This window comes from Ornithorhynchus anatinus, chromosome 5, assembly GCF_004115215.2.
Source record: "Ornithorhynchus anatinus isolate Pmale09 chromosome 5, mOrnAna1.pri.v4, whole genome shotgun sequence".
In the NCBI taxonomy this organism is placed as follows: Eukaryota; Metazoa; Chordata; class Mammalia; order Monotremata; family Ornithorhynchidae; genus Ornithorhynchus; species Ornithorhynchus anatinus.
The window spans coordinates 76,879,066-76,904,235 of record NC_041732.1 but is presented as its reverse complement, the minus strand read 5'-3'; the positions used below and the strand labels follow the sequence as shown (position 1 = coordinate 76,904,235).

At 50.8% G+C, this 25,170-nt stretch overlaps 1 protein-coding gene across 4 annotated transcripts in view; it reads right to left on the bottom strand.

Annotated features, from left to right (window-relative positions):
- MMEL1 (membrane metalloendopeptidase like 1) overlaps nt 1-25,170 on the bottom strand; it is a 65,877-nt gene that overhangs the window by 37,564 nt on the left and 3,143 nt on the right. For 2 of the 4 annotated variants that reach the window (XM_029066813.2, XM_029066810.2), the window contains exons 1-9: nt 22,031-22,559; nt 21,258-21,421; nt 12,916-12,993; nt 11,226-11,285; nt 8,052-8,213; nt 6,442-6,522; nt 4,510-4,605; nt 3,196-3,314; nt 787-852 (exon numbers count right to left, since the gene is read on the bottom strand). In XM_029066813.2, coding sequence (XP_028922646.1) covers nt 787-852; nt 3,196-3,314; nt 4,510-4,605; nt 6,442-6,522; nt 8,052-8,213; nt 11,226-11,285; nt 12,916-12,993; nt 21,258-21,421; nt 22,031-22,053 — 849 coding nt within the window. In that variant the 5' untranslated portion in view covers nt 22,054-22,559. Of the gene's footprint in view, nt 1-786; nt 853-3,195; nt 3,315-4,509; nt 4,606-6,441; nt 6,523-8,051; nt 8,214-11,225; nt 11,286-12,915; nt 12,994-21,257; nt 21,422-22,030; nt 22,560-25,170 lie in introns of those variants that run through there. The other 2 variants (XM_029066812.2, XM_029066814.2) reach the window with 2 other exon arrangements.

The window sequence follows — 25,170 nt, the reverse complement described above, 5'->3', positions numbered from 1 at the left end:
AGAAGTTAAGTGACTTGCTCAAAGTCACACAGCTGACATGTGAGGGAGCCAGGATTAGAACCCATGACATCTGACTCCCAAATCCAGGCTTTTACCACTAAGCCATGCTGCCAGCAATATCAGGCTGGATGGATGAATGGATCGATGGTCAGTTTATTAAAGCTCACTGTTTATGTTTCTACTTTGTATTCTATCTAGAAGCCTCACCTCTCACCAACTCTGTTGTACCGTACTCTCCCAAGTGCTTAGTTCAGTGCTCTGCACACAGTTCCTGCTCAATAACTATCACTGGTTAATTATAAGTGCCTGGAGGGCAGGGATCAAATCTCCTACTTCTGTATGTTCCAAAATCACTAGGACAGGCCTATGCACCCACTGTGTGTCTAGTACTGTGTCCCACAGACAACAGATGCCCTGAACAATCCTCTGAACCTAGTAAAGCCTGAGTGATGTACTCTGCACATAGTGGTTGCTCAGTAGAGTGCTCTGCACTCATTAGGTGACCAGGACAGCACTCTCTACCAGTAAGGATTAAGTTCGGTGGTCTGAACACAGAGCTGCTCAGTTTAGAGCTCAGCCTATATATACGAGGCTCTCAATCCAGCACTGTGCAAACAGTAGGCACTTATTACAGTGTTCTCCACATAGTAGGTGTTTAGCGTTCTGCACATAGAAGTTGCTCAGTTCAGTGCTCGGCCTGTCGTAGGCACACAATAGACTCCGCTGAAGGGATGCAGGTTCCACAGTGCCCACCTGGATGAGAGAGGGGGCAAACGAGACCCTTACCCTTTGGTAATTGCCGCCGTTGAAGTAGTAATCCCGGGAGGGCATCCCCAAGGTGGGCTGGTCGATCTGGAAAGGGAAGTCAGCTCAACACAGGTCAAGGAGCCTGAGGGAGCAGGTCCTTCCGTGGGATCGAAGGAATTGTCAGAGGGGAAACTTACCCCTCCCACCCCCTTCTGGAGCTAAGCCGCCCATTGGCCTTTTTCCTTGGGTGTCCCTAGGAGAGGGATGTCCCTGCACGGGCTTGGCTAAATCCTGGGTCCCGACTCAGCTTGACCTGGGCAATGGGCACGGGACTGGGTAGGGGGCAGTTTTGGGGCTGGGGTAGTGAGGCCTGCAGCCCCCTCCAGCCTGCCGGGCCTCCCCAAAGCGCCAGCCCCATGTCACAAGTCAGATTGGCATCCAAAATAATAATAATAATTGTGGTTTCTGTTAAGCACTTACTATGTGCCAAACACTGCATTGGGTTAAGGTACAAGATAATCAGGTCAGACATGATCCCTGTCCCACATGGCGATCACAGTCTAAGGATGAGAGAGAATAGGCATTTTATCCCCATTTTACAGAGGAGGAAACTGGCACAGAGAGAAATTAAGTGGCTTGCTCAAAGTCATAGTAAGAATGTGGAACAGTCAGGATTAGAACCCAGGTCCTCTGACTTCTGCACCCATACTCTTTTCACTAGGCCACACTGTTTTAGGAGGTCTGAGCCAGCTGCTCACTAGGCTTTTTAACCAGGAGCCTGCCAGGCCGGACCCCAGAATTTCAGCCACGGCACTCTGGATTCTTCTTCTGTAGCTTGTTATAACCTTTTCTCTTCCCCTTTCATTCATCAATTCAGTCATGCTTATTGAGAGCTTACTGTGTGCAAAGCACTGTACTAAGCTCTTGGGAGAGTACACAGTAACAATAAAGAGGCACATTCCTTGCCCACAACAAGCTTACAGTCAGGATGGAGCGGGGGATCCATTCCTAAATAAGCATTTACAATCCGTGGCAGTTTGGGACAGCTCAAGACCCTCCCTCAACTGGCTCCCTCTTTCCTATCTCTCTCTTCCCCAACCTGCCCCCAGCTCAGACTCTGCTCCTCCCCAGCTATCCTCCCAGCTGTCTCTTGCTGTAAAATTTCCCTTCTCTGGTCCTCAGCACACTCCTTTTCTACAGCATGAGCCTTCCCCGACCTTCAAAAGTACCAAACTCTTCCCCACTGTCAGAGCCTCCTTTTTTTAAAGTGGTACTTATTAAGTACTAAGTACTAAGCACTATCATAAGCACTAGGGCAGATGAAAGATAATGAGGTTAGACACAGTCTCTGTCCCACATGGGATACACAGTTTAAGTAGAGGGGAGTAAGACTTAAGCCCCATTTTACAGATGGGGAATAAGAATCACCGAGAAGTTACATGACCTGCCAAAAGGTCACACATACAGCAGGCAACAGGCAGAGCTGGGATTAGAACCCAGCTCCTCTGACTCCCAGGGACTACTCTTTCCACTAGACCTAAAGAAGCTGCTCCCCCAGGAGGCCTTCCCTAATTACCCATTTTGACACTCACTTTCATGTAAATCACATATCTCACAGGCTCTCTTTATTCATCTTAATATCTGACCCCCCACTCTAGACTGTAAACTTGTTATGGGCAGGAAATATGTCTACCAACTCTGTTGTATTATACTCTCCCAAGCTCTTAGTACAGTGCTCTGCACATGGTAAATGGTCAATAAATAATAATAATTATGGTACCTGTTCAGCGCTTACTATGTGCCAAGCTCTGTTCTAAACCCTGGGGTAGATACAAATTAATCAGAATGAACACAAACCCTGTCCCACCTGGGGCTCACAGTTTAAATAGGAGGGAATAGGATTTAATCCCCATTTTACAGAGAAACTGAGGCACAGAGAAGGTACGTGACTTGCCCAAGGTCACACACACAGCAGACGTGTGGCAGGAACGGGATTAGAGCCCAGGTCCTCTGACTCCCAGGTCCATGCTCCTTCCACTTGGCCAGGCTGACTGATTTATTGATTCCCTTTCATTTCAATCTATGTCTGCCTATCTCTCATATTAGATTGTGCGCACTTAGAGAGGAGGAAGCTGTCTGAGCTCTTATTGTAAGCTCCCCAGAACCTAGAGCAATGCTGAGCTTACAGTAGGCACCCAGTACAGTGCTCTGCACCCAGCAGGTGCCTAGTATAGTACTCTGCAGCCAGTAGGCACGCAGTACAGTGTTCCGCACAGAGTAGTGGCCCGGAAAATACTGATGATGAACACGAGTGCCAGCCCAGCAAGCTGGAAGAGGTCTGTGTCCCGTGCCGATTCGTGATGAGTAGCGGTCAGTGAAAGGGGTCAACCTCCAGCCCCGGGGAGCCCCGGGGGGGAGGCGGTCACCCCGCTCGCTCGTGACTCTCACATAGATGATGTATCTGCTGGAGTCCCGGTCGTCGTTCCACACAAACAGATCGATGAGGAGACGCTTGTTAAAGCGGGAATTCATCAGTGCCAGCTTCTCCTCCACCGTCCAGTTGGGGGCTTGGGGCAGGGGAAAGTCAGCGGGCAGTGAGGGGATCCGGTTCCCCGTGCCACCCCGCAAATCTAGGAGTGGCAGGGGAGGGGGAGCTCCTGTCCTCCCACTCCTCCCTCTCCTCCTCCCCGCAGCCCCTCTCTGCCCTGATCCCAAGAGGCCCCCCTCCCCACCAGCCCCACCTCTGTAGATTCCCAATTTCCCCATTGTCTTCCTCTCCCTGCCCAGGGAAAACCCTGGACTGAACCACAACTGTTCCTCCACCCCTCACCCAACCTTCTCCCTGCCCCCAGCAGGAACCCAGTTCAACCAGTGCAGTGCACACAGTGAGTTTCCACTCCAGCCACTGCTCTGGACACCCAGCACAGCGCTCTGCTCACAGTAGACTAGTAGTGTGCTAGACACTCTAAACTGATGTAGAGTTGCATGGAGGCATGGGAGAATGGGAACTTCTTTAGATGCCAGCAGTCTGGGATTGCTGTGTCCCCCTCCTCAGATCACTTTACAACCTAGGGGCTTCTCCCTTACCTCCCGTTCCCCCGTGAAGCTGCTAGACCATCAGCTTCTTGAGGGCAGAGATTGTGTATACTATCTCTACGATACCCTCCCAAGAGCTTAACACCGTGCTCTGCACACAGTAGGAGTAGGCTGTCAGCTCCTTGAGAGCAGGGACTGTGGCTACTAACTCTCCAACTGGACTGTAAGCTTCTGCTAATTCTGTTGTACTCTCACAAGCATTTAGTATAGTGCTCCGCACACAGTAAGCGCTCAATAAACACCGCAGATTGAGTGATCGAGGAAGGCCTAGGGGTGTGTCGGAGAGGAACCGTGGTCTGGGCCTCCTCGTGCCTCCCCGCCATCCCCCTAAGCCCGACCCCGACCCCAGAGGTGGTAGTGGTCCCGGCCTCCCCCAGTGGCAGGGAGGGCCACCCTGATAATAAAAATAATGATGATGGCATTTGTTAAACTCTTACTATGTGCAAAGCACTGTTCTAAGCACTGGGAAGGATACAAAGAGATCAGGTTGTCCCACTTGGGACTCACAGTCTTAATCCCCATTTTACAGATGGAGGCCCAGAGAAGTTAAGTGACTTGCCCAAAGTCACACAGTTGACAAGTGGCTGAGCCGGCATTTGAACCCATGACCTCTGACTCCCAAGCCCGGGCTCTTCCCACTGAGCCATGCTGCTTCTCTAATGTTACCTTTAGTGCGATTCCAGTCGTCCGTAGCCACCGGCCAGTCCCCGGCCTCAGCCAGGACCTCCAGGAGCGGGCAGGAGTCCCGCTTCTCTATGACACCTAGGAGGAGAAATGCCACATCCCGGAAATGCACATTTACACACATCAGCTGCATGCTCACACAATCATGCATATCACATCCGTTTCCCCGTTTAGACTGTGAGCCCGTCACTGAGCAGGAATTGTCTCTATCTGTTGCCGAATTGTACGTTCCAAGCGCTTAGTACACTGCTCTGCGCATAGTAAGCACTCAATAAATACTATTAAATGAATGAATGAATGAACACACATGCACCACAACCTGGAAACACACATTTAAGTGCTTAGTACAGTACTCTGCACACAGAAAACACTCCATAAATATTCTGAAAACACACATTCTGAAAACACACATTTACACACACCAGCCGCATGTTCTTACATGGCTTCGCCTCAGCCATGGGTCACACCACACTGGACCAGCCCCTGTCCAGCCAGTCTGGATTTTGTCTCCTACTGGGCACCAGGACACTTGGAGAGACTGTTTACTGGTTGCTCTCCTGGACACCCCACCTCAAGGCTAAGGTTGGACCACCGGTCCTCTCCATCCTTGACTCTCCCCCAGACCCCCAGCATGGACTATCCAACACTCCCGACTCTCCCCTCTCCATCCCCGATTCTCCCCCAGTGACCCAGCACAGACCATCTCACAACTCTGACTCTTCCCTCTCCATCCCTGACTCTCCCTGGTGACTCGGCATGGACAATCCAACACCCCTAACTAACTCTCCCTTCAAATAATGGATCAGGCTATTGTGGGCAGGGAACATGTCTACCACTCTGTTGTACTGTACTCTCCCAAGCGCTTAGTTCAGTGCTTTGCACACAGTAAGCACTCAACAAATAAGATCGATTGACTGATCAGGCAGCTATCCCTCATTCATTTATCTAAATTCCCTGAGTCTTTTCTTTCCAAGGAGGAGGAAACTAGGATCAGGGCAGGGTATTGAATCTGGGTCTCTGTACTACTACTACTACTAATAATGATAATAGTATTTGTTATGTGCTTACTATGTGCCGGGCACTGTTCTAACTGCTGGGGTAGATACAAGATCATCTGGTGGGACAAAGTCCCTGTTTCACTCAAAGGCTCACAGTTTCAATCCCCATTTTATAGATGAGAGAACCGAGACACAGTGAAGTTAAATAAACTTGCCCAAGGTCACAGAGATGGCCGAGCAGGATTAGAACCCATGTCCTTCTGACTCCTAGACCTGGGCTCTTTCCATAAGGTCATGCTGCTTCTGTCTGACTGTCCTGCTGGAAACTGTCTTCTACTCCAGGACAGAATTTGAACACTACTTCCCTGTGTAAGTTTATACGTGTGTGTGGGCATGTACATCCCTGTATTTGTATATGTTTGTGTGCATGTGTGCATGCAGGCACTCCACTGAGAAAGTGCCATCAGGAACAGGAAAGCAGAGGAAGGGGGGATGGGAGGTGTTGGAGAATTCTCCCTGTCTCATGCCTATTCCCTCTCACACTCCCTCTTCCCTCCCCACTTACCCTAACCCCCTCACATACTTCAGATCCTTCAAGCAACATCATCGTTTTTCAGCGGGCAGGGAGAAGGAAGGGGAAAAGAAAAGGGAAGGAAAGAACCCAACTTAGTTCTGCTGGGCAGCGTCCGGTGTCGGGGAGGCAGGGGATGTGGCCGGCTGGGCCAACTCGGCAGGAAGGGATGGAGGTTTAGACCAGGACTCTGGGTACATCCGTAACTTAGCCCTCCAGGGGGACTGATCTTGGACAAGTTGAAGATATGAATCCCAGTCATAGATAGGGAGGCCCGGCCACGGCTTGCCCCTTCACCGGGAGAAGCCTGGCCGGGGGCAGGAGGAAAAATGGGAAGCAGCTTACTCTCATTCATGCAGGACTTATACAGCGTCTTTGCTTTCTGGATCGCTTCTCTGTCTCCTTGGTCGGGCGCTTCCAGCACACCTAGCAGGAGAGAGAGAGAGACAACAAGCCCCTGGAAGATGCCTTGGGAAGGCCCGTTGACTCCTCACACAGAAGTAAAGCAACATCCCCCCCGCCCACATCCCCTAGACTGTAAACTCATTGTGGGCAGGGAATATGTCTGTTTACTGTTATATCGTACTCTCCCAGGCACTTAGTACTGGGCTATTTACACAGTAAGCACTCAACAAATATGATTGTCTGACCTCCGTAATAACAATTTCTTGACTAACCCTAATTAGTGTTATTAGTAACAGCACCTTGAACTTGAAGGGCTTTTACTTTCCCAGAGGTTTCACTTCAGTGACCTTGTTTGATCTGCATAACATCCCAGTGAGGTGGGATGAGGCAGGTGTCATTGTATCCATTTTACAGATGAGAAAACTGAAGCCCAAAGAGGTTAAAGGATGTGTCCGAGGTCAAACAGCAGGCCAGGGGCAGAGCTGGGAGGATTACAAACTAAGCGTCCTGATTCCCAGGCCCAAGATCTTTCCACTAGGCCATGTTGTCTCCCAAGGATTACAGAGAAAAGACACTCTTTGATCTGATATCCAAAGGCACTTAACGCACCTATCCATAATTTCTTTATATTAATGTCTATCTCCCCCTCTAGACTCTGTTGTATTGTACTCTCCCCGGCACTTAGAACAGTGCTCTGCTCACAGCAAGTGCTCAATAAATAGCATTGATTGACTGATATATAAAATCCAGACCCACCTACCTGTGCTTCTAGTAGACATGGACAGAGGGAATTACCAACCAAAAAAGACCATCCTTAAGGGCTCTTTTCTGTCTTTTCAATATTGGTAGCTCCAATATGTACTAAAGGCCCGTTTTGTGCAAAACACTGTTCCGAAGAACACTGTTCCGAAGAACAGTATACTGAGTGACAAATCAGTGTAGAGCACTGTACTGAGAGCTTGGGGACCTCATTTGATTAGACTGTAAGCCCGTCAAACGGCAGGGACTGTCTCTATCTGTTGCCGACTTGTTCATTCCAAGCGCTTAGTACAGTGCTCTGCACATAGTAAGCACTCAATAAATACTATTGAATGAATTTTCTATAGACCGTGTTTCATCGTTCCTTATTGTCAGTGAGGGGAAGACTGTCCTCCCTGCCTGCTCCAAAATCCAACTGGGACTCAAATCCCAAACCAGGGACATGGCAGCGGGTCATAGCCTAGCGGCAAGAGCACAGGTTTGGGAGTCAGAGGATGTGGGTTCTATTCCTGACTCTGCCACTTGTCTGCTGTGTGACCTTGGGCAAGTCACTTAACTTCTCTGTGCCTCAGTTCCCTCATCTGTAAAATGGGCATTAAGACTGTGAGCCCCATGTGGGACAACCCAATTACCTTGTATCTACCCCAGTGCTTAGAACAGTGCTTGACCCATAGAAAGAGCTTAAAAATATCATTTTTATTATTGTTCCCTGTTTCCACTGTCCCCACTGCCCCACCCCCCCCATCCCTGCCACCCCAGTAGCCCCCCCACTGACCCTGGCTCCCACCTACCTTTGAGGATGACCTCTAGCTGGTCCCGGAGGGTGTCGAAGATGCTGTACCTGGAGCTGGCTTCGGGGATCACGTGCCGGTCCAACCACCCACCGCAGGCGTACTGGTAGAAGTCCTGGCATGGCTCGGCAGCGGCGTCCATGTTCTGGATGATCCTGGAGGCTGGGGATCCCAAGAGCCGGGCGGCGGGGGTGAAATACCCCTCCCCTTCCGGCACCCTGTCCCCACCGCCCTCCGGCAGTCAGGGCTCAAGAAAAAATGATGCTGCATACGTTTGGTAACTGAGGACCCCTCACCTGTTCATTCTGGGTAGCTCTCCCCTGGTGGTCCCTTTGACTCCTGTTCTTTTGACCTTAAATTTAAACCTGATATCAGTGTGTAACCCTGGCAATGTTTTGTTCTACATGTGTGTCCTTCCCCTCATAGATTATGCTTCCCTTGGAAACCACGTACTGGGACTTCCTGTAATTACTCTAGCACTTAGTTGCATGCTGTGCACATTTTAGGCACTTAATAAATACTATAGTACAGTGCTTGGCACATAGTAGGAGCTTAACAAATACCACAATTATTATTATTTCTATTAGCAATAAAAAAATCTCATTGACTTGTAGATTAGTTTCCACCTGATTCTGATCCTTATGACTTCTACTGCTAAAGCCTAACCCCTTTTAATCACTCATTCTTTTTTTTTTAGATGGTATTTGTTAAGCACTTACTATGTGCCAGGTACTTGTACTAAGCCTTGGGTAGATATAAACTAATCGAGTTAGATACTGTCCATGTCCCACATGGGACTCGCAGTCTTAATCCCAATTTTACCGATGTGGGAAATGATGCACAGAGGAGCTAAGTGACTTGCCCAAGGTCACGCAGCAAAGTGGCAGAGCCGAGATTAGAACTCAGGACCTTCTGACTCCCAGGACTATGATCTATCCTCTAGATCACACTGCTTAGCTTCCATTCATTCAAATGACATTTGTTAAGTACTTACTATGTGTCAAACACTGTTCTAAACACTGGAGTAGATATAAGGTAATTGGGTTAGACACAGTCCCTGCCCCACAAAGTGTTTAGAGTCTAAGTAGGAGGGAGAACAGGAATTGAAGCCACATGATGATGATGATGATGACACTATTTGTTAAGCGCTTACTATGTGCGAAGCACCATTCTAAGCGCTGGGGGGATACAGGGTGATCAGGTTGTCCCACGTGAGGCTCACAGTCTTAATCCCCATTTTACAGTTGAGGAAACTGAGGCACAGTAAAGTTAAGTGACTTGCCCAAAGTCATCCAGCAGGCAAGAGGCAGAGCCAGGATTAGAACACAGGTCCTCTGATTCTCCGTTATGGCCTCTTTCTACTAGGATTCATTAGTTCATTTATTCATTCAGTAGTATTTATTGGGCTCCTACTATGTAAAGCACTCATGTGAACATCTATAAAAATAGTGGTATTTGTTAAGCGCTTACTATGTGCAAAGCACTGTTCTAAGCGCTGGGGGATACAAGGTGATGAGGTTGTCCCATGTGGGGCTCACAGTTTTAATCCCCATTTTACAGATGAGGGAACTGAGGCACAGAGAAGTGAAGAGACTAGCCCAAAGTCACAGAGCTGGCAAATGGCGGAGCCGGGATTAGAACCCGTGACCTCTGAGTCCCAAGCCTGGGCTCTTTCCACTGCGCCACCCTTCTTCTGTACTTCTTCTATGGTGGGCAGAGTGAGGTAGTGGAAGCCAACTCTTTGCATAGAGTGTACACTGGGAGTACAGTGATACTGAGCATTTACTGTGTTCCAAGCACTGTACAGCCCTGGGCATCTTCTAGTGCACAGCACTGTAGAGAAGCAGCGTGGCTCAGTGGAAAGAGCACGGGCTTGGGAGTCAGAGGTCATGGATCCAAATCCCAGCTCAGCCAGTGGTCAGCTGTGTGACTTGGGGCAAGTCACTTCTCTGTGACTCAGTTACCCCATCTGTAAAATAGATTAACACTGAGACCCCCAACATGGGACAAGCTGATCACCTTGTATCCTCTCCAGCGCTTAGAACAGTGCTTTGCACATAGTAAGCGCTTAACAAATGTCATTATTATTATTATTACCGAGCATCTAAAGTAGGCAGCGCTGCGCTGAAGACCTATGGTGTGCAGAACACCGTATTAAGTGGTTAGGGGCAGTGGAAAGGAGGTGGGACTGAGAATCAGGTAACCTGGGTTATGGTCCTAGCTCAGTCACTTGCTTTCTTGGTGACCTTGCATAAGTAACTTCACTTCCCTGTGCCTCAAGTTGCGTCATCTGTAAAACGGGGATAAAGTATTCATTTTCCCTCCCTATTCAGCTGTGGAAAGGGGTGGAATGGGGGCTGCGTCAGTTCTGATGATGTAATATCTAGCCTAGGATTTAGCAGATAGTATGTGCTGGAAAAATATCATTATCATCATTATTAACAGAAGACAACCTCGATTAGACCGTAAGCCCGTCAAACGGCAGGGACTGTCTCTATCTGTTGCCGACTTGTTCATTCCAAGCACTTAGTACAGTGCTCTGCACATAGTAAGCGCTCAATAAATACTATTGAATGAATGAATGAATGCCCTGGTAGAGCTAACAGTGGAAGGGAGAACAGGCAAATGGAGAGAATTCACCTCTGGGAACAAAAGGGAAACCATTGATAAAAGCAGGCATCACTGAAGAAAGCAATCATGTCCAAGTTAATGAAAATAGGCTGGGGTGTACACTGGTTCCGAGTGACCTTAGAAAAAATGGCACTGCCCAGTGTGGGAGAGAGCTTAGGAGAAGGTGGTGGGAAAAGTTGACAGAATGGATCTTGGGAATGGGAAGGGAGGGTCTGGTCATAACTTCTCCTTTGGGAAATAGCCAAACTTTCCCGAGTCCCCCTGACTTGGGACCCAAGCCAGCGACCCCAGAAGGCTGTGACGGGTAAACCCTGAGGCCACAAGCCCCAGGAGGCTTCGGTTGGAGCGAATCGGGATGGCCGGATGGACTGGTGAGGGGCTCAATCTGGTACCCACCTAAGAGACCACCTCCCCGGGTCATCTGAGGTTGGAGTGGGGCCCCTCAGGGGCTGGGCCATCCTTGGTTCCCTGACCTGGGGGTGTGGCGAAGGGAGCGCTCCCCACAGGCTCCCAACCCCCTGCACTCCCTCCCAGCCCGCTTACCTGCTACCACACAGCCGGGGCTGAGGCACACGGCTCCCAGATCGGGGGCTGCCTGCGACTCTGGAAGGGGAAATGGAGCAGATGAACAAAGCTTGTCCCACTTGGTGGGCTTCCCCAGCCCACGCCTGTGAGGGGAGACCAGCCGGCCTGGGGCCGTGGAGTGGGGACCGTGTGGGGACTGTGTGGGGACCCAGGGGCCCGTCACCCAGGCACATCAGAGGACCCTTGCCAGGGCTTCCTCGGAGGTGAGTGGTTCCCGGGGCAAGGCTCCCCAGGCTAAGCCAGCAGCAGCAGCAGCAGCAGCAGCAGCAGCACGGGGACCTTTCCTGGGCCGCTCCCTCCCTGTCACCTGCCCCAAACTGCACTGCTGAGGGGGTCAGACAAGAGCCTGGCTCCTGCCCAAGGCCTGTGGGACTGCTGGGGTTGGGTTGGACAAGAGTCTGGCTCCTGCCTGGGACGACGGGACTGCTGACGTGTCAGATAATAATAATAATTGTGGTATTTGTTAAGCGATTATTGGGTGCCTGTCACTGTACTAAGCATTGGGGTGGATACAAACTAAACAGGTTGGACACAGTCCCTGTGCCACCTGGGGCTCCCAGTCTCCAACCCCATTTTACAGAGGAGGTAGCTGAGGCAAAGAGAAGTGAAGTGCCCAAGGTTACACAGCAGGTAAACGGTGGAGCCGGGATTAGAACCCACGACCTTCTGACTCCCGGAAGGTCTCTATCCACTACACCACTCTGCTTCCAGCTCCCGCTCGGGTCTGTGGGACTGCCGAGGGGGTCGGGCAAAAGCTGGGTTCCTCCCCGAGACAGAGGGTCTACTGAGGGGTCAGATGAGAACCTGGATCCTGCCTGCTCAGGGCAGCGGGACTGCTGAGGGGTTGGATGAGGGCTTGGCTTCTGCCTGGAACGGCTGGGGGTGGGGTCAGACGAGAGGCCCGCTCCTGCCCTTTTTCCAGCCCCTGTCTTTCCAGAGCAAGAGCTCAGGCCAGAAGACAATTCTCTCCCAAGGAGGTGGCCCAGGGGACACAGCACCGCAGCATGCGTAGTGGGTACAGCACGGGCCTGGGACTCGGAGATCCTGGGTTCTAATCTTAGCTCTGCCATTTGTCTGTTGTGTGACCTTGGACAAATCACTTCATTTCTCTGGGCCTCCATTACCTCGTCTGTAAAATGGGGATTGAGACTATGAGTTCCACATGGGAAAGGGACTGTCCAACCCGCTTTGCTAGTATCCACCACAACACTTAGTACAGTGCCTGGTACATAGTAAGCACTTAACAAATAGCACAGTTATTATTATTTTGGGAGTTGGAAGACCAAGATTCTAGTGCCAGATATGCGACTGCATCGCCGGCTGGCTGTGGACAAGTCACATGACCTCTCCGTTTCCTCACCTTTAAAATAAGAAGAGAGCTGCCTTCAAGAGCTCTTAGAATGAAAACCCCCGGCTGATGACCTCGTATCAACTAAAGAACTCAACACATAGTAAGCGCTTCATACATACTGGTCACAGCAGAGACACAACAGGAGCTTCCCCTCCCCACCACCCACCTTCCCCAACCCCGATTGTGCCGAGCTTGGCTGGAGCATCTTGTCACTGTTGGACTTTCAAAGCGGCAGTTGTTCTGAATGATTTTCTGCAGGGAGCGGGGTGAGGAGGGATCTGGAGGAATGCTGGCTACCTCGGGCTTCTCGCCTCAAAGTGGTCTCCTCTTGGCTTGAGACCCAACGTGGAATAGAAAACTGTCTCACTGGACCCCCTAGGGAAAAACAGAAGACTCAACCTCTGACCATGCCGATAAAAAATCTGCACCGGTAAACCACTATCCACCCTCCTCCCCCTCCTCTTCTTCCTCCTCCTCTTCTTCCTTCTTCTTCTCCTTCTCCTTCACCTTTCTCTACTCCTCCTCCATCTTCTCCTCTTCTTCCTTCTTCTTATCCTCTTCTTCCACTCCCTCCTCTTCCTGTTCCTTCTCCTCCACCTCCTTCTCTCTCCTCCACCTTCTCTTTCTCCTCTTTTTCCTTCTCCCCCTTTTATTTACATCATATATTTTTTATTTATATATATAGATATATATATTTTGTCTACCTCTCTAGACTGTAAGCTTTTTACGGGCAGGGAACGTGTCTAACCACTCTGTTACACTGTACTCTCCCAAGTGCTTAGTAGAATGCTCTGCATGCAGTAAGGGCTCAAAAAAACCAATGATTGATTGATTAATTATCCTCTTCCACCTTCTCGTTCTCCTCCTCCTCAATCTCCACCTCCTTCTCGCCCCTCCTCCTCTACACACCCTCCTTTTCCTTCTCTTCTTTCTCCTGTTCCTCCTCTTTCTTCTCCTCCCCTGCTCCTTCCCATCCTGCTTCCTCGTCTCTGTCAGGCCCAACCACTGATGATAACACTGCAGGCTGACATGTAATTAAAAACACAAAAGCAAAGAGGCTTCCTTTCCTCTCCCCCACATCTGCTCCAAGGATTGGATTCAACCTAATCTGAATGTGGCCTAGGGAAAAAGGCACAGGCTTGGTAGTCAGAGGACCTGAGTTCTAATCTTGACTCTCCCACTTGCCTGCTGTGTGATCTTGGGCAAATCACTTCACTTCTCAGTTTCCTCATCTGTAAAATGGGGATTAGATACCTGTTCTCCCTTCTCTTAGACTGTGAGCCCCGTGTTTAGCAGGGACTGTGTCCGACCTGATTATCTATCCCAGTGCTCAGTACAGTGATTGCCACATAATAAGCACTTAAATATTATATTGTTATTATTATTATTGTTTCATTTCAGGAGGCTACAGCAGGCCAGAGAACCAGTTCCCATTTGCTGTCAGATTACATGATCATTTACTTCTTTGTGTTCCCCAAGTGCTCAATACATTGCTTTGCAAAAGATAGGTGCTCAACACAGTGCTCTGCACATAGTTCACTACTGGGGATACAAGCACTCTTGATTGTAATCTCCCATATTAGACTGAAATTCTTTGAGACAAGAGATTGTATTGTTTACGTCTTCTGCGGATTCCCCTAACAGCCACTATAGTGTTTTGCACAGATTAGATGCTCAGTACAGTGCTCTGCACATAACAGGCACCCAGCAGACAGTAGGTTCCTAGTACAGTGCTCTGCCCCCAGCAGGTGCTCAGCAAATGCTGTCCATAATAACAATCACCCACTGTGATGTTGCTCAGGGCCTTCTCTAGACTATAAACTCATTGTGGGCAGGGAACATGTCTACCAATTTTATTTTACTGTGCTGTCCCAAGTGTTTAGTCTAGTGCTCTGCACAAAGTAAGTGCTCAATAAATTCCACTGATTGATTGATTGTTCCTGGAGAATGGGCATATTGCCAGGGTCTACCAAGAGAGAACTTTCTTCTAGTGGAACGGTGTTTTTTTTTAGTGGCTTGCATTTTCCCTGCCATGGTCTGCCCTGGGGACATCTTCTTTCAGGTTGCCCCTTATCTTTCCACTCCACACTCGCCCAAGGTAAAGCCTGGTCAGAACAGAGCCCCATATCCTGCATGTAAGGCTTGAGAAGCATCCCGACCTAATGTATTGCGCAAAAGCCACTCGGAAGGACCTGAGTTCTAATCCGGGCTCTGCCACTTGTCTGCTGTATGATCTTAATAATAATGTCAGTATTTGTTAAGCACTTACTATGTGCCGAGCACTGTTCTAAGTGCTGGGGTAGACACAGGGGAATCAGGTTGTCCCACGTGGGGCTCACAGTCTTAATCCCCATTTTACAGATGAGGGAACTGAGGCACCGAGAAGTTAAATGACTTGCCCAAAGTCACACACCTGGCAAGTGGCAGAGCCGGGGTTCGAACCCATGACCTCTGACTCCAAAGCCCGTGCTCTTTCCAGTGAGCCACGCTGTTTCTCTAATCTTGATCTTGGTCAAGTCACTTAACTTTTCTGTGCCTCAGTTCCCTTCTCTGCAAAATGGAGATTAGGGCTGTGAGCCCCTTGAGGGACAAGAACTGTGTTCAACTTTATTAGCTCATATTTACTCCAGTGCTTAGTATAGTACCTGGCACATAGTGAGCACTTAACAAACACCAGAAAAAAAAGTCTAGACAAATCAGCTGTGGCTCTGGGATTGTGGGGATAAATGACCCCAGGGAGCAAACTGCTGAGGAAGTTTGTTTGTTTAATGTTTGTTGTTGAGTGTTTGTTAAGTGCTTACTACGTGCCAGACACTGTTCTAAATACCGGGACAGATAGAAGATAATCAAGTTGGACACAGACTATGTCCCACATACAGATGTGGGAACTGAGGCCCAGAGAAATGAAGTGACTTGCCCAGGACCACACATCAGACAAAAGGAGGAGCTGGGATTAGAACCAGAACCTTCTGACAGCCAGGCCTGTGCTTTATCCACTAAACCTCGCTCCCACCTCCCTGAACCCTGTTCCATCTGGGAACGGCAGTATCAGGAGCCGGGGGATTCCAGGAGGCTAAATCCAGAACCATGAGGCATTAATGATCCCCTTCATATCATCACGAGGCACTTATGGAGAGTTCTGCCCTCGGCATAGTGGAGAAATCATGAGCCTGGGAGTCAAAAGGACTTGAGTTTTAAACCCAGCTCTACCACTTCTCTGCTATGTGACCTGGCGCAAGTCACTCAACTTCTCTGTGTCTCAGTTGCCTCATTTGAAAAACAGGAATAAATACTATGATCCTCATGTGGGATGTGGAAGGTGTCCAACCTGATTAGCTTGAATTTACCCCAGTGTGTAGTACAGGGTCTGGCCCATAGTAACATTTTAAGAAATCCCATAAAAGCAAAAAACAAAAAAAACCCATGACCTCGCCAAAGTGGCCATCCCTGTGCAGAAGTCAAGGTGATGACTTTCATGGCCCAAGAGACTCATTTTCATGGTCAATGGCATGTAATGGACAAAAACACATTACATGTGTAATGAAGGAGAACTAACAGTGGGGGAGAGAGGAGTGACTTTCCATTGGTGGTGGGGAAAAGGGGACTACATGGCACAAGAACCACGGTAGGAGGACAGATAGATAATGACTTTCCCCGCCTTCAAAGCCTTATTGAAGGCACATCTCCTTCAAGAAGCCTTCCCTGACTAAACCCTCCTTTCCCCTTCTCCTGCTCCCTTCTGTGTCGCCCTGACTTGCTCCCTTTATTCATCCCTCCTCCCAGCCCCACAGCACTTATGTCTATATCTGTAATTTATTGATTTATATTAATGTCTGTCTCCCCCTCTAGACTGTGTTTATTTTGGGGAGGTAATGAGTCTGCTTATCGTTATATTGTACTCTCCTAAGCACTTAGTACTTTGCTCTACACACAGTAAGTGCTCAAAAAATACAAATGACTGACCAACTGACTGACCGAGAGTCCGGCTGCAGAGCCGGACTATGGTGGACTTGCTTCAGCCTGCTCGAACCATGGTTTCCTCTTGGATGCCTGCCAGAGGAGCTGTCAAGGGTTCAGGCTAATGAGCATCCCCTCCCCATCTCTCTTCACCCCCTCTTCCCCAGCTTGCTCACTAGGCTCCTCCCAAGCTCCTCTTCTGGCTGGACCTCACTGTAGACTCTTCCCACCTCTGTCCCCTTGCTCACACCATTCCCGAGAGTAGAACTCCCTCCCTCCCCAGATCGGAGGACGAAGCTCTCTTATGTTCGGGCCCTCCTGAAACCTCACCACCTCCAATAAGCCTTCCCTGATTAATTTCCAACATCCCAAGTCATTTCAACACAACAATTTTCTTCTTATCCAATCCCACATTTCCTCTTGCCTCCCAGACATCTCCAAGTGGCTGGCTTGCTGGCACCTCAAACTCAACTTGCCTAAATCTTGGAAAGCTGCATGGTGTAGTGGTTAGAGCACTGGCCTGAGAGTTAAAATGTCATGGGTTCTAATCTCAGCTCTGCCATTTGTCTGCTGTGTGACCTTGGGCAAGTCACTTTACATCTCAGTTACCTCCTCTGTAAAATAGGGATTGAGACTGTGAGCCCTTTGTGTGACAGAGACTGTCCAACACAGATTTGCTTGTATGTACCCCAGTGTTTAGTAGGGTGCCTGGCACATAATATACACTTAGAAAATACTATAATAATGAATAATTATTATTATTAAATCCTCCCTTCTTCTCAACCTCCTCACTGGCCTCTCTGCATCCAGCCTCTCCCCGCTCCAGGCCACATTCCATACCGCCTGGATCATCTTCTTAGAATGTTTGTCAGGACATATCTCCCCTCTTTTCTAAGGTCCCTGATGTTTTCTCATCAAGCAAAGACTATTGGTCATTGGCTTTAAGGCTCTCCGCCAGATCTTCCCATCTTCTTTATCGACTGTCTTGCCTACATACTCCCCTACTCACACCCTAAGAATGGCAAGGGCAGCACAAAAGGGAAGATTAATGGAAGATTATTGTCAAAGCTGAGAGTCTAAGTCTGGTGGGAAAAGGGTTGGGCAGGGTTCTTCTGCTGATGCTGTCTAGGTTGACCAGAGTTTGGTCGCCTCAAAGTCTCTCAGCATGCTAATGTTCGTGGAGGTCTCTCGTGGATGCAGGGCGGAGTGACCCTGAATGGTAGACTGGGAAGGCCAAAGGAAAGATCTAGTGCATTGGGAGGCTGAGGGGGTGCTCTGAGCACTGTGTTCTCTGCACACACACACACACAGGGGGTGGTCGATGCAGTGCTCACTCAGAATAGCGAATACTGTTACAGTGAAACATTTCAGAGTACAGGTTGCTCAGGCCTCATCCAACCCCAGAGGGGACATGTGTCAGAGCAAAATGCCTTCTTCTCAGACCATCTATCTGTCCATGAGCACCCTAAGCAAAGTAACCTGGAACACTGCTGCTTTTCCTCCCCACCACTGAAGGCTCTGCTCCTGGCATACTTTATGTGTCCCAGAACACAGAGATAAAAGCTGTTGCTGCCTGTTCTCGGTTTCCCTGCCACTGCACACGCCACTCTCCTGGAACCAGCATTGGCTCTCCTCCTCCCTGTCACTGCACATGCCATTCTCCTGGAGCCAGCGTTGATTCTCCTCCTCCACACCATTGAGACTCCATCCTGTCCTGCCTTCCACCTCCCCGGTGGGAAAGAGAAAAGCATGAGACCTACACAAAACCTCAGGAAGACTGGTGACTACTGCAGCGGTAACTGTGGCCGTGGGTGCGCCTTGGACTCTGAGCCACAAGGAGCCTGAAATTCTGTCCCTCTAGATACAGCACCCTCTTTTTTTTTTTTGGTGTGTATGTGTGTGTATCTGTCCTTGTCTTTTATGATATCAGACTGTTTTATTTTTTCATTGCTCCTTATTTCTTCTGTTACCTGTTCCCTTGCCTGCATTAGAGTCTCAGATTGCGAGCTTGTTGAGGCCAGAATCTTGTCTCATTCCCACCTCCACCTACTTTTCAAGCACTTAGTACAGTACTCTGCACAAAGTAAGTGCTTAATAAGTACTATTTCAACTGTTACTGCTAACTTTCCCTTCTGCATTCCTATCTACTGAAGCAGGCTAGTGAGCCAGCATGGATTGCTTACTCCAGATTCTAACCAAACACCTGTGAACTCACCGATACCTGAGGCTGCACAGATTCCTATGGGGTTTGGATTACATGGGTTGATGCTCCCCTTGGGGAAGAAAAGTTTCTTCGTTCCTGACCAGACCACTGAATTGACCTCCTCATTGGTCTCCCTGACTCCGGACACTCCCCTCTTTAGTCGATAATTCACACTGCTGCCCCAAATTCACTTCTAAAACATGTTTCAGCTCACAGTTCTCCCTCAAAAATTTCAAAAGATTATCCATTTCTCTTTGCATAATAATAATAATAATTATGGTATTTGTTAAGCACTTACTATGTGCCAAACACTGTTCTAGGTACTGGGATAGATACAAGATAATCAGTTTGTCTTATCAGGGGCTCACAGTTTTAATCTCCGTTTTACAGATGAGGTAACTGAGGCACAGAGAATTTAACTGGCTTGCGCAAGATCACACAGCAGACAACTGGCTCAAGTAGAAACTCCTGACCATTATCTTCAAAACTCTCACCAGCTTATTTTCTCATTTATCAGTTCTCTCCCCCGCTTGTTCCCAAACTCACTTTGTCACGATCCTTTGCTCTTGATTCTCCTGCCTCCAACCCCTGGTTCGTGCCCTTCTCCCAAGATGGAACTGCCTCCTTCCCCCCAAATCCACCAGTCCACAGGAACTCTCCCCATCTTCATAGGCCACCTTCTCCAGGACGCTTTCCCCAGTCATTTTCACCACTCCAAGTCATGTCACCCCAACATCCCCTCTCAGGATCTCAACACATTTGAGATTCTCCAAGCACTTAGACCACTGAGACACAGAAAACACAAAAACGGGCCCATCTCCCAGGTCATCGTACTCATGTCTGGCTCCAGGAGAAATGCATTCAAAGAGTGGATGCTCTCAGGCAGCCTGGGAAGAAAGCTCTGGGAAGGTGGAAAGGGCAGGGGTTGAATATGAGGAGTTGTCCCTCCTGCCCCATTTCTACCCCACCTCCTTGGTGGCCTCACCATTGTCCAGCAGAGTTTCTCTAAAGTAATCAAGAGACTTATCCTGACTTAGCCTTCCTTTCCTCCTCTCCTCCCTCTCCCTTCACTCATCCCCCGTCCTCTTCCAGCCCCACAGCCCTTATACATATATCTATAATTTATCTGTTTATATTAATGTCTGTTTCTTCATCTAGACTGCAAGCTCATTGTGGGCAGGGAATTTGTCTGTTTACGGTTATATTTTACTCTCCCAAGTGCTTAGTAGAGTACTCTGCACACAGTAAGCATTCAGTAAATATGATTGATTGAATGAATCATCACCTTTGGCTAAGGGTCACCAGACAGACTTAGAGGTGGCTTTGCAAAGCTATTATTTCTTGGCTCAAGGCTATTTTAGATTGATTTTGACCGCCCCTAGGGATCCCTTGAGACGCTCAACTTGTGGGGTGTCTCTGGAGGAGATGCAGTGGAGACCCTGGCCCATTATAAAGGGTCTCTCGCCTGATGCTCCAGGAGCCAGAAATGGGGTCTCCCTCCAGATACTCTTGGAGCCAGAAGAGCTCTCCTTCCACATGCTCCTGGACTTGGAAATCGGTGTGGGGTGGGGGTGGGGGAGGGAGTCTCTCTTCAAGTGCTCCCTGAGGAGAAGTCTTGCATCAGGTACTCTTGGAGCCAGAAGGAGAGGGTCTCCAGGAGCCAGGAGTGGGGAGTCCTCAAGTGCTCAAGAAACCAGATTTCCCTCCACGAATTCCAAGAGCCAGAAGGGGGGAGTTGTCGTCCCTTACTGTACACCATAGGAGCCAGAGAGGTTCTGGGGGCTGAAAGCAAGTGAGGGGTCACCGGCCATGCTGCCCACTGGTCTGGTTGGGGTGGAGCCATGAGGGAGGACAATTAGAAACTGGGCTGCTCAGGCCCTTAAGGTGGCAGGGTGACCTCCCTCCTATGTAGACCCTGCGTCTCCTCCTCAGTCATCCTTTGTCTCTCCCACCAAGCTGGCTTCCTTGCAGGAGGGATGCTAGCCAGAGTCCTGCATGGCCCAGCTTGGATGGGCCTGGCTGGCCTAGCCCTTTCCGGAGTGTGAAAACCCTTGGGCAGCACGAGGGCTTAATGAGGCACCTCCCGGTTGGGGTCAAGGTGGTATTGGGTTTTTTATAAAGAATATAGAAGCTGCACTCAGCCTCTTCCCTGTTCCCTCTCCATCTTTCCTTTTCCCTCTCTCTTTCCCTCCCTTCCCGAGGACTTCTATTTTCCCTCCCCCACCCTTAGGCCGGCTCACCTTGGCAGGATCCGGGGGTGGGGGTGGGCATCACTGGCCCCGGGACCCTGGAAGACTCTGAGTCACTGGCCACAGGACCCTTGAAAACCCCTGGGCCTGCAGTGCCACGTTTCCCCAGGGGCCTGACCCAGCCTGGGGCACGATGTGTGGGATCAGGGATCTTGGGTCTGGTGGATTGGAGGCTCGGGGGGCCTGGGGTTGGGGGTCCGGGGTCCGGGGTCCGCAGACCAGCTGCTCACCTCTGCTGTCCACGTACAGGATTCCGAGCGCCACCAGTGCCCCCGCCATGAGCAGCGCCAAGACGGTCAGTCCCAGCTCCAGCCAACTCCATGATCTCCGCCCGGGCCTGGCTGCTTTCTCCACAATATCCATCTGACTTTCCGATTTCCCCATTATAGGAACTCTAGGCCAGGAAAGGAATAAGAAAACCAATTCATTCATTCAGTTGTATTTATTGAGTGCTCACTGTGGGCAGAGCACTGTACTAAGCACTTGGAAGAGTACAATACAGCAATAAACATATTCCCTGCCTACATTGAGCTTACAGTCTAGAGGGGGAGACAGACATTAATAGAAATAAATACATGGCAGATATGGACATAAGTGCCTTGGGGCTTGGGTGGGGGGAGAACAAAGGGGGCTGGTCATCGAGGGCTCTAAAACCGTAACTGGGGGTGGGTGGGAGGGGAAGGGAGCTCTAAAACCTTAATGGGGGAGGGAAGGGGGAAAGCAGGTTCAGCAGGGGAAGGGGTCTGGAGAGGGTCCCCCAGAATCACTGTAGGAGGGAGAGAAGGCAAAGGTGGCTTTCCAATGACATACCCTTGTCCATTCATCCATTCATTCCTTCAGTTGTGTTTATTGAGAGTTTATTGTGTGCAAAGCACCGTGCTAAACAATTGGAGGAGTACTGTATGGTCGCCCCCGGATTCTCCCAGCTCTCCCAGCCCTCCCCCACCCCCTCCTCCCCCCTGCTCCCCACACCCATGAAGTGACCAGCCGCCTCCGGACTTACCTGGGCACGGGGCAGGGGGGCATGGGGAGCCCTGGTCCAGGTGGGGAGCCCCCTGGTTTAGAGCCATGCTGGAAGGCCGCTTGTCCACACCCCGTCCGGTTTCAGAGCCCCTTCCTTGGGAACTTTGTCCTGGCAGGGAGCCCCCTGCAGCTCCCCCAGGTCGGCCCCCTGAAAGGCCCTCTGGCCCAGCCGCGGAGGTGGGGGGGGGGCGTCGTCCTGGCTATCTGCTCAGCTTCGGGGTCCCGCCTCGGACGGACAACCGGTCCTCGCGCAGCGCCGCCTCAGTTTCCCAACTTGCTCCGAGCAGAGCCCAGCCCGGCCCCGTCCAGCGAGGAGGGGGCGACCCGAAAGCCCAGGAGGTCTGGGCCGGGGACAGGGACATCCAGGAGGAACCCAAGGCGCCCAGAGGGCAAGGGCGAGGGAGAGGTCAAAGGTCAGGGCGAGGTCAAGGGCTGCAGCGGGGAGGCTGCAGCCGGAGCTAAGTTTTGCCTGCCAGCCGCGAGGCTGTTGGATCGTCCTGCGCCGCGGTTTCCTGGCTTTTTTAACCTTGTTACTGTGGGTGTCGCCCTGCCAGGCAGACGATTGCATGGTAACGCGGGGGGCGGGGGCTGGGTGAGGAGGGGGCACGGGAAACAGAGCCGCCGGGCCAGAAACACGCCCGCTCCCAGCAGCCTGAAAGCTTGCAGGGGGACGGGGCCGTTACAGACCCAAGGTCACTTAGCAGGGTTCGGAGCAGGGTGGGGGTGGAACCAGGCCTAGGGAAGGGAGAGGAGCTGGGGCTGAGCTAGGGCTGGGGCTTTGGGCTGGGACCAGAGCTGGGGAGAGGGAGAGGGGCTGGGCCGGGAGTCCCAGCTGGAGATGGAGCTGGAGCTGGGGCTGGGGCAGGGAGCAAAGATATGGGCTGGGATCAGAGCTGGGGAGAGGGAAGGGGCTGGAGCAGGGGCTGGGGCTGGAGATGGAGGCCGGGACAGGGAAGGGACCCCGACTGGGGCTGGAGATGGGGCTGGGGCAGGGGTATGAGCTGGGACCAGAGAAGGGGACAGGGAAGGGGCTGGGGTAGGAGCCAGAGCTGGGGCTGGGGCTGGGCAGTGGCTGGACCTGGATAGGAAAATGGGCTGGGACCAGAGCTGGGGTAAGAGCTGGATTTGGGACTGGAGCTGGGGCTGGGGGTGGGCAGTAGCTGGGGTTGGGGCTGGGGCTTGGCAGTGGCTGGGGTTGGGCAGGGATATGGACTGGGAACAGAGCTGGGGCAGGAGCTGGAATTGGGGCTGGAGCTGGGAATGGGGGTGGGTAGTGGCTGGGGCTGGGCCTGGACAGGGGTATGGGCTGGGACCAAAGCTGGGAAGCGGGAAGGGGCCGGGCCAGGAGCCAGAGCTGTGGTTGGGCAAGGGTATGGGCTGGGATCAGAGCTGGGAACAGGAAAGGGACTGGGGCAGGAACCGGAGTTGGGGCTGGAGCTGGGTCTGGAGCTGGGGCAGTGCCTGAGGTTGGGCAGGAATTTGGATTGGGACCAGAGCTGGGGACAGGGTAGGAGCTGGGGCAGGATCTGGGATTGGAAGCAGGGCTGGAGATGGGGAAGAGATTGTAGTGGGAGCAGGGGCCAGGGCATGGATTGGGGATGGACAGAGACCAGGCAGGATTGGATGGATTCCTGCCGAGTGGGCAGTAGAGAGAGAGGGAAGGAGGGAGTCAGGAGGGGGAGAGAGGAACAGACCTTACTTCTTGCAGCCTGGCAGCGGGACTGCCTGCTCCCGGGAAACCTGAGCTGTGGGGTCACTCCCGGCGGAGGACCCCAAAACAGGAACAGGCTACCTCCTCTCCCAGCAGCCTCTGTGATGCCGCAGATTTTCGGCACAGCCCAGGGGTCTCTCCCCTGCCGGGCATGGACAGAGAGGGAGCCGAGGAATGTGAAGAAGAGGCCACCAAGACTGGCATTGAGAGGGGGTTCTGAACTGGGCACACCACGGGAGGGTCTTCAGGCAGGACTGGGCACCCTGATGCTCAATTGGGCTGCTTCTGCCAGCTCCTTTCAGCCATGCCCAAGGCTTGGGGCTCAATGGGATTGAGACTCTGCAGGCCCATATTTTAGACCCATCCTCACCTGACATTTTCCCTGGGTTGTGTTGAACCCAAACTCACTTGTACAGGGAATGTGTGTGTGTGTGTGTGTGTTTGTATGCTTGTGTGTATATGCATGTGTGTCTGTACCTGGGTGCCCTGGCGTGTGTGTATGATTCATCAGTCTAATCCTGGCTCTGCCGCATGTCTGTTGTGTGACTTTGGGCAAGTCACTTACCTTCTTTGTGCCTCAATTACTTCATCTGTAAAATGAAGATTAAGAGTGTGACCCCCATGTGGGACAGGGACTGTGTCCAACCTGACTACTTTGTATGCATCCTAGTGTTTAGAACAGTGCTTGGCACATAATAAGCACTAAAGTACTATCATTAGTAGTAATAATAATAATAAAATGATATTGTACTCTCCCAAGTACTTAGTACAGTGTGCTGCACACAGTAAGCACTCAAATATGATTTATTTACTTATCGATTGAAATAACCTTCACTTCCCCCTGAAGGCTGGTGGAAGAGGCATATTTGAACTCTAGGTCCTAATCTGCTCTCCTGAAATGAATTTCTGGCAGGAAAGTTACCTGAGGCAATTACGTACCTCTATATATAGTTGCCTTCGAAATGGAAGCAGACTCCACTGACAGAGAAGTTCACTTAAGAGTGTGTGTGGAGCTGAAAAGACCAATGAGGGATCCACAATCCTGGCCATGTTGGGCACATAAAAATCGCCCCTTGTTGTGTTGTGTTTGGTGTTTGCAGCCCCTGGTGCTTTTTTTCTCTCTTGCCTCTCTACTTCTCGTTCCACACGGAGCTTTTGCTCAAAGACAGCAGCTCCCTTCTTGATGGCAGAGTGCCTTGCCAGTCTGTCCTCTGCAACTGACTCCCAGTTTTTAGCTGGGATGCAGCATCATCTGAGGATTTGCTTTATTGTGTCCTTAAAAGTCTTCCTCTTCCCACCTCACTTTTGGTTTCAGCTGTCAAACAGCAGCAGTTTGAATATCCTCCTGTCTCTCATTCTCCTCTCATGTCCCACCCAGTGTTCAGTGAGCATAGCTTCCATGCCAGGAG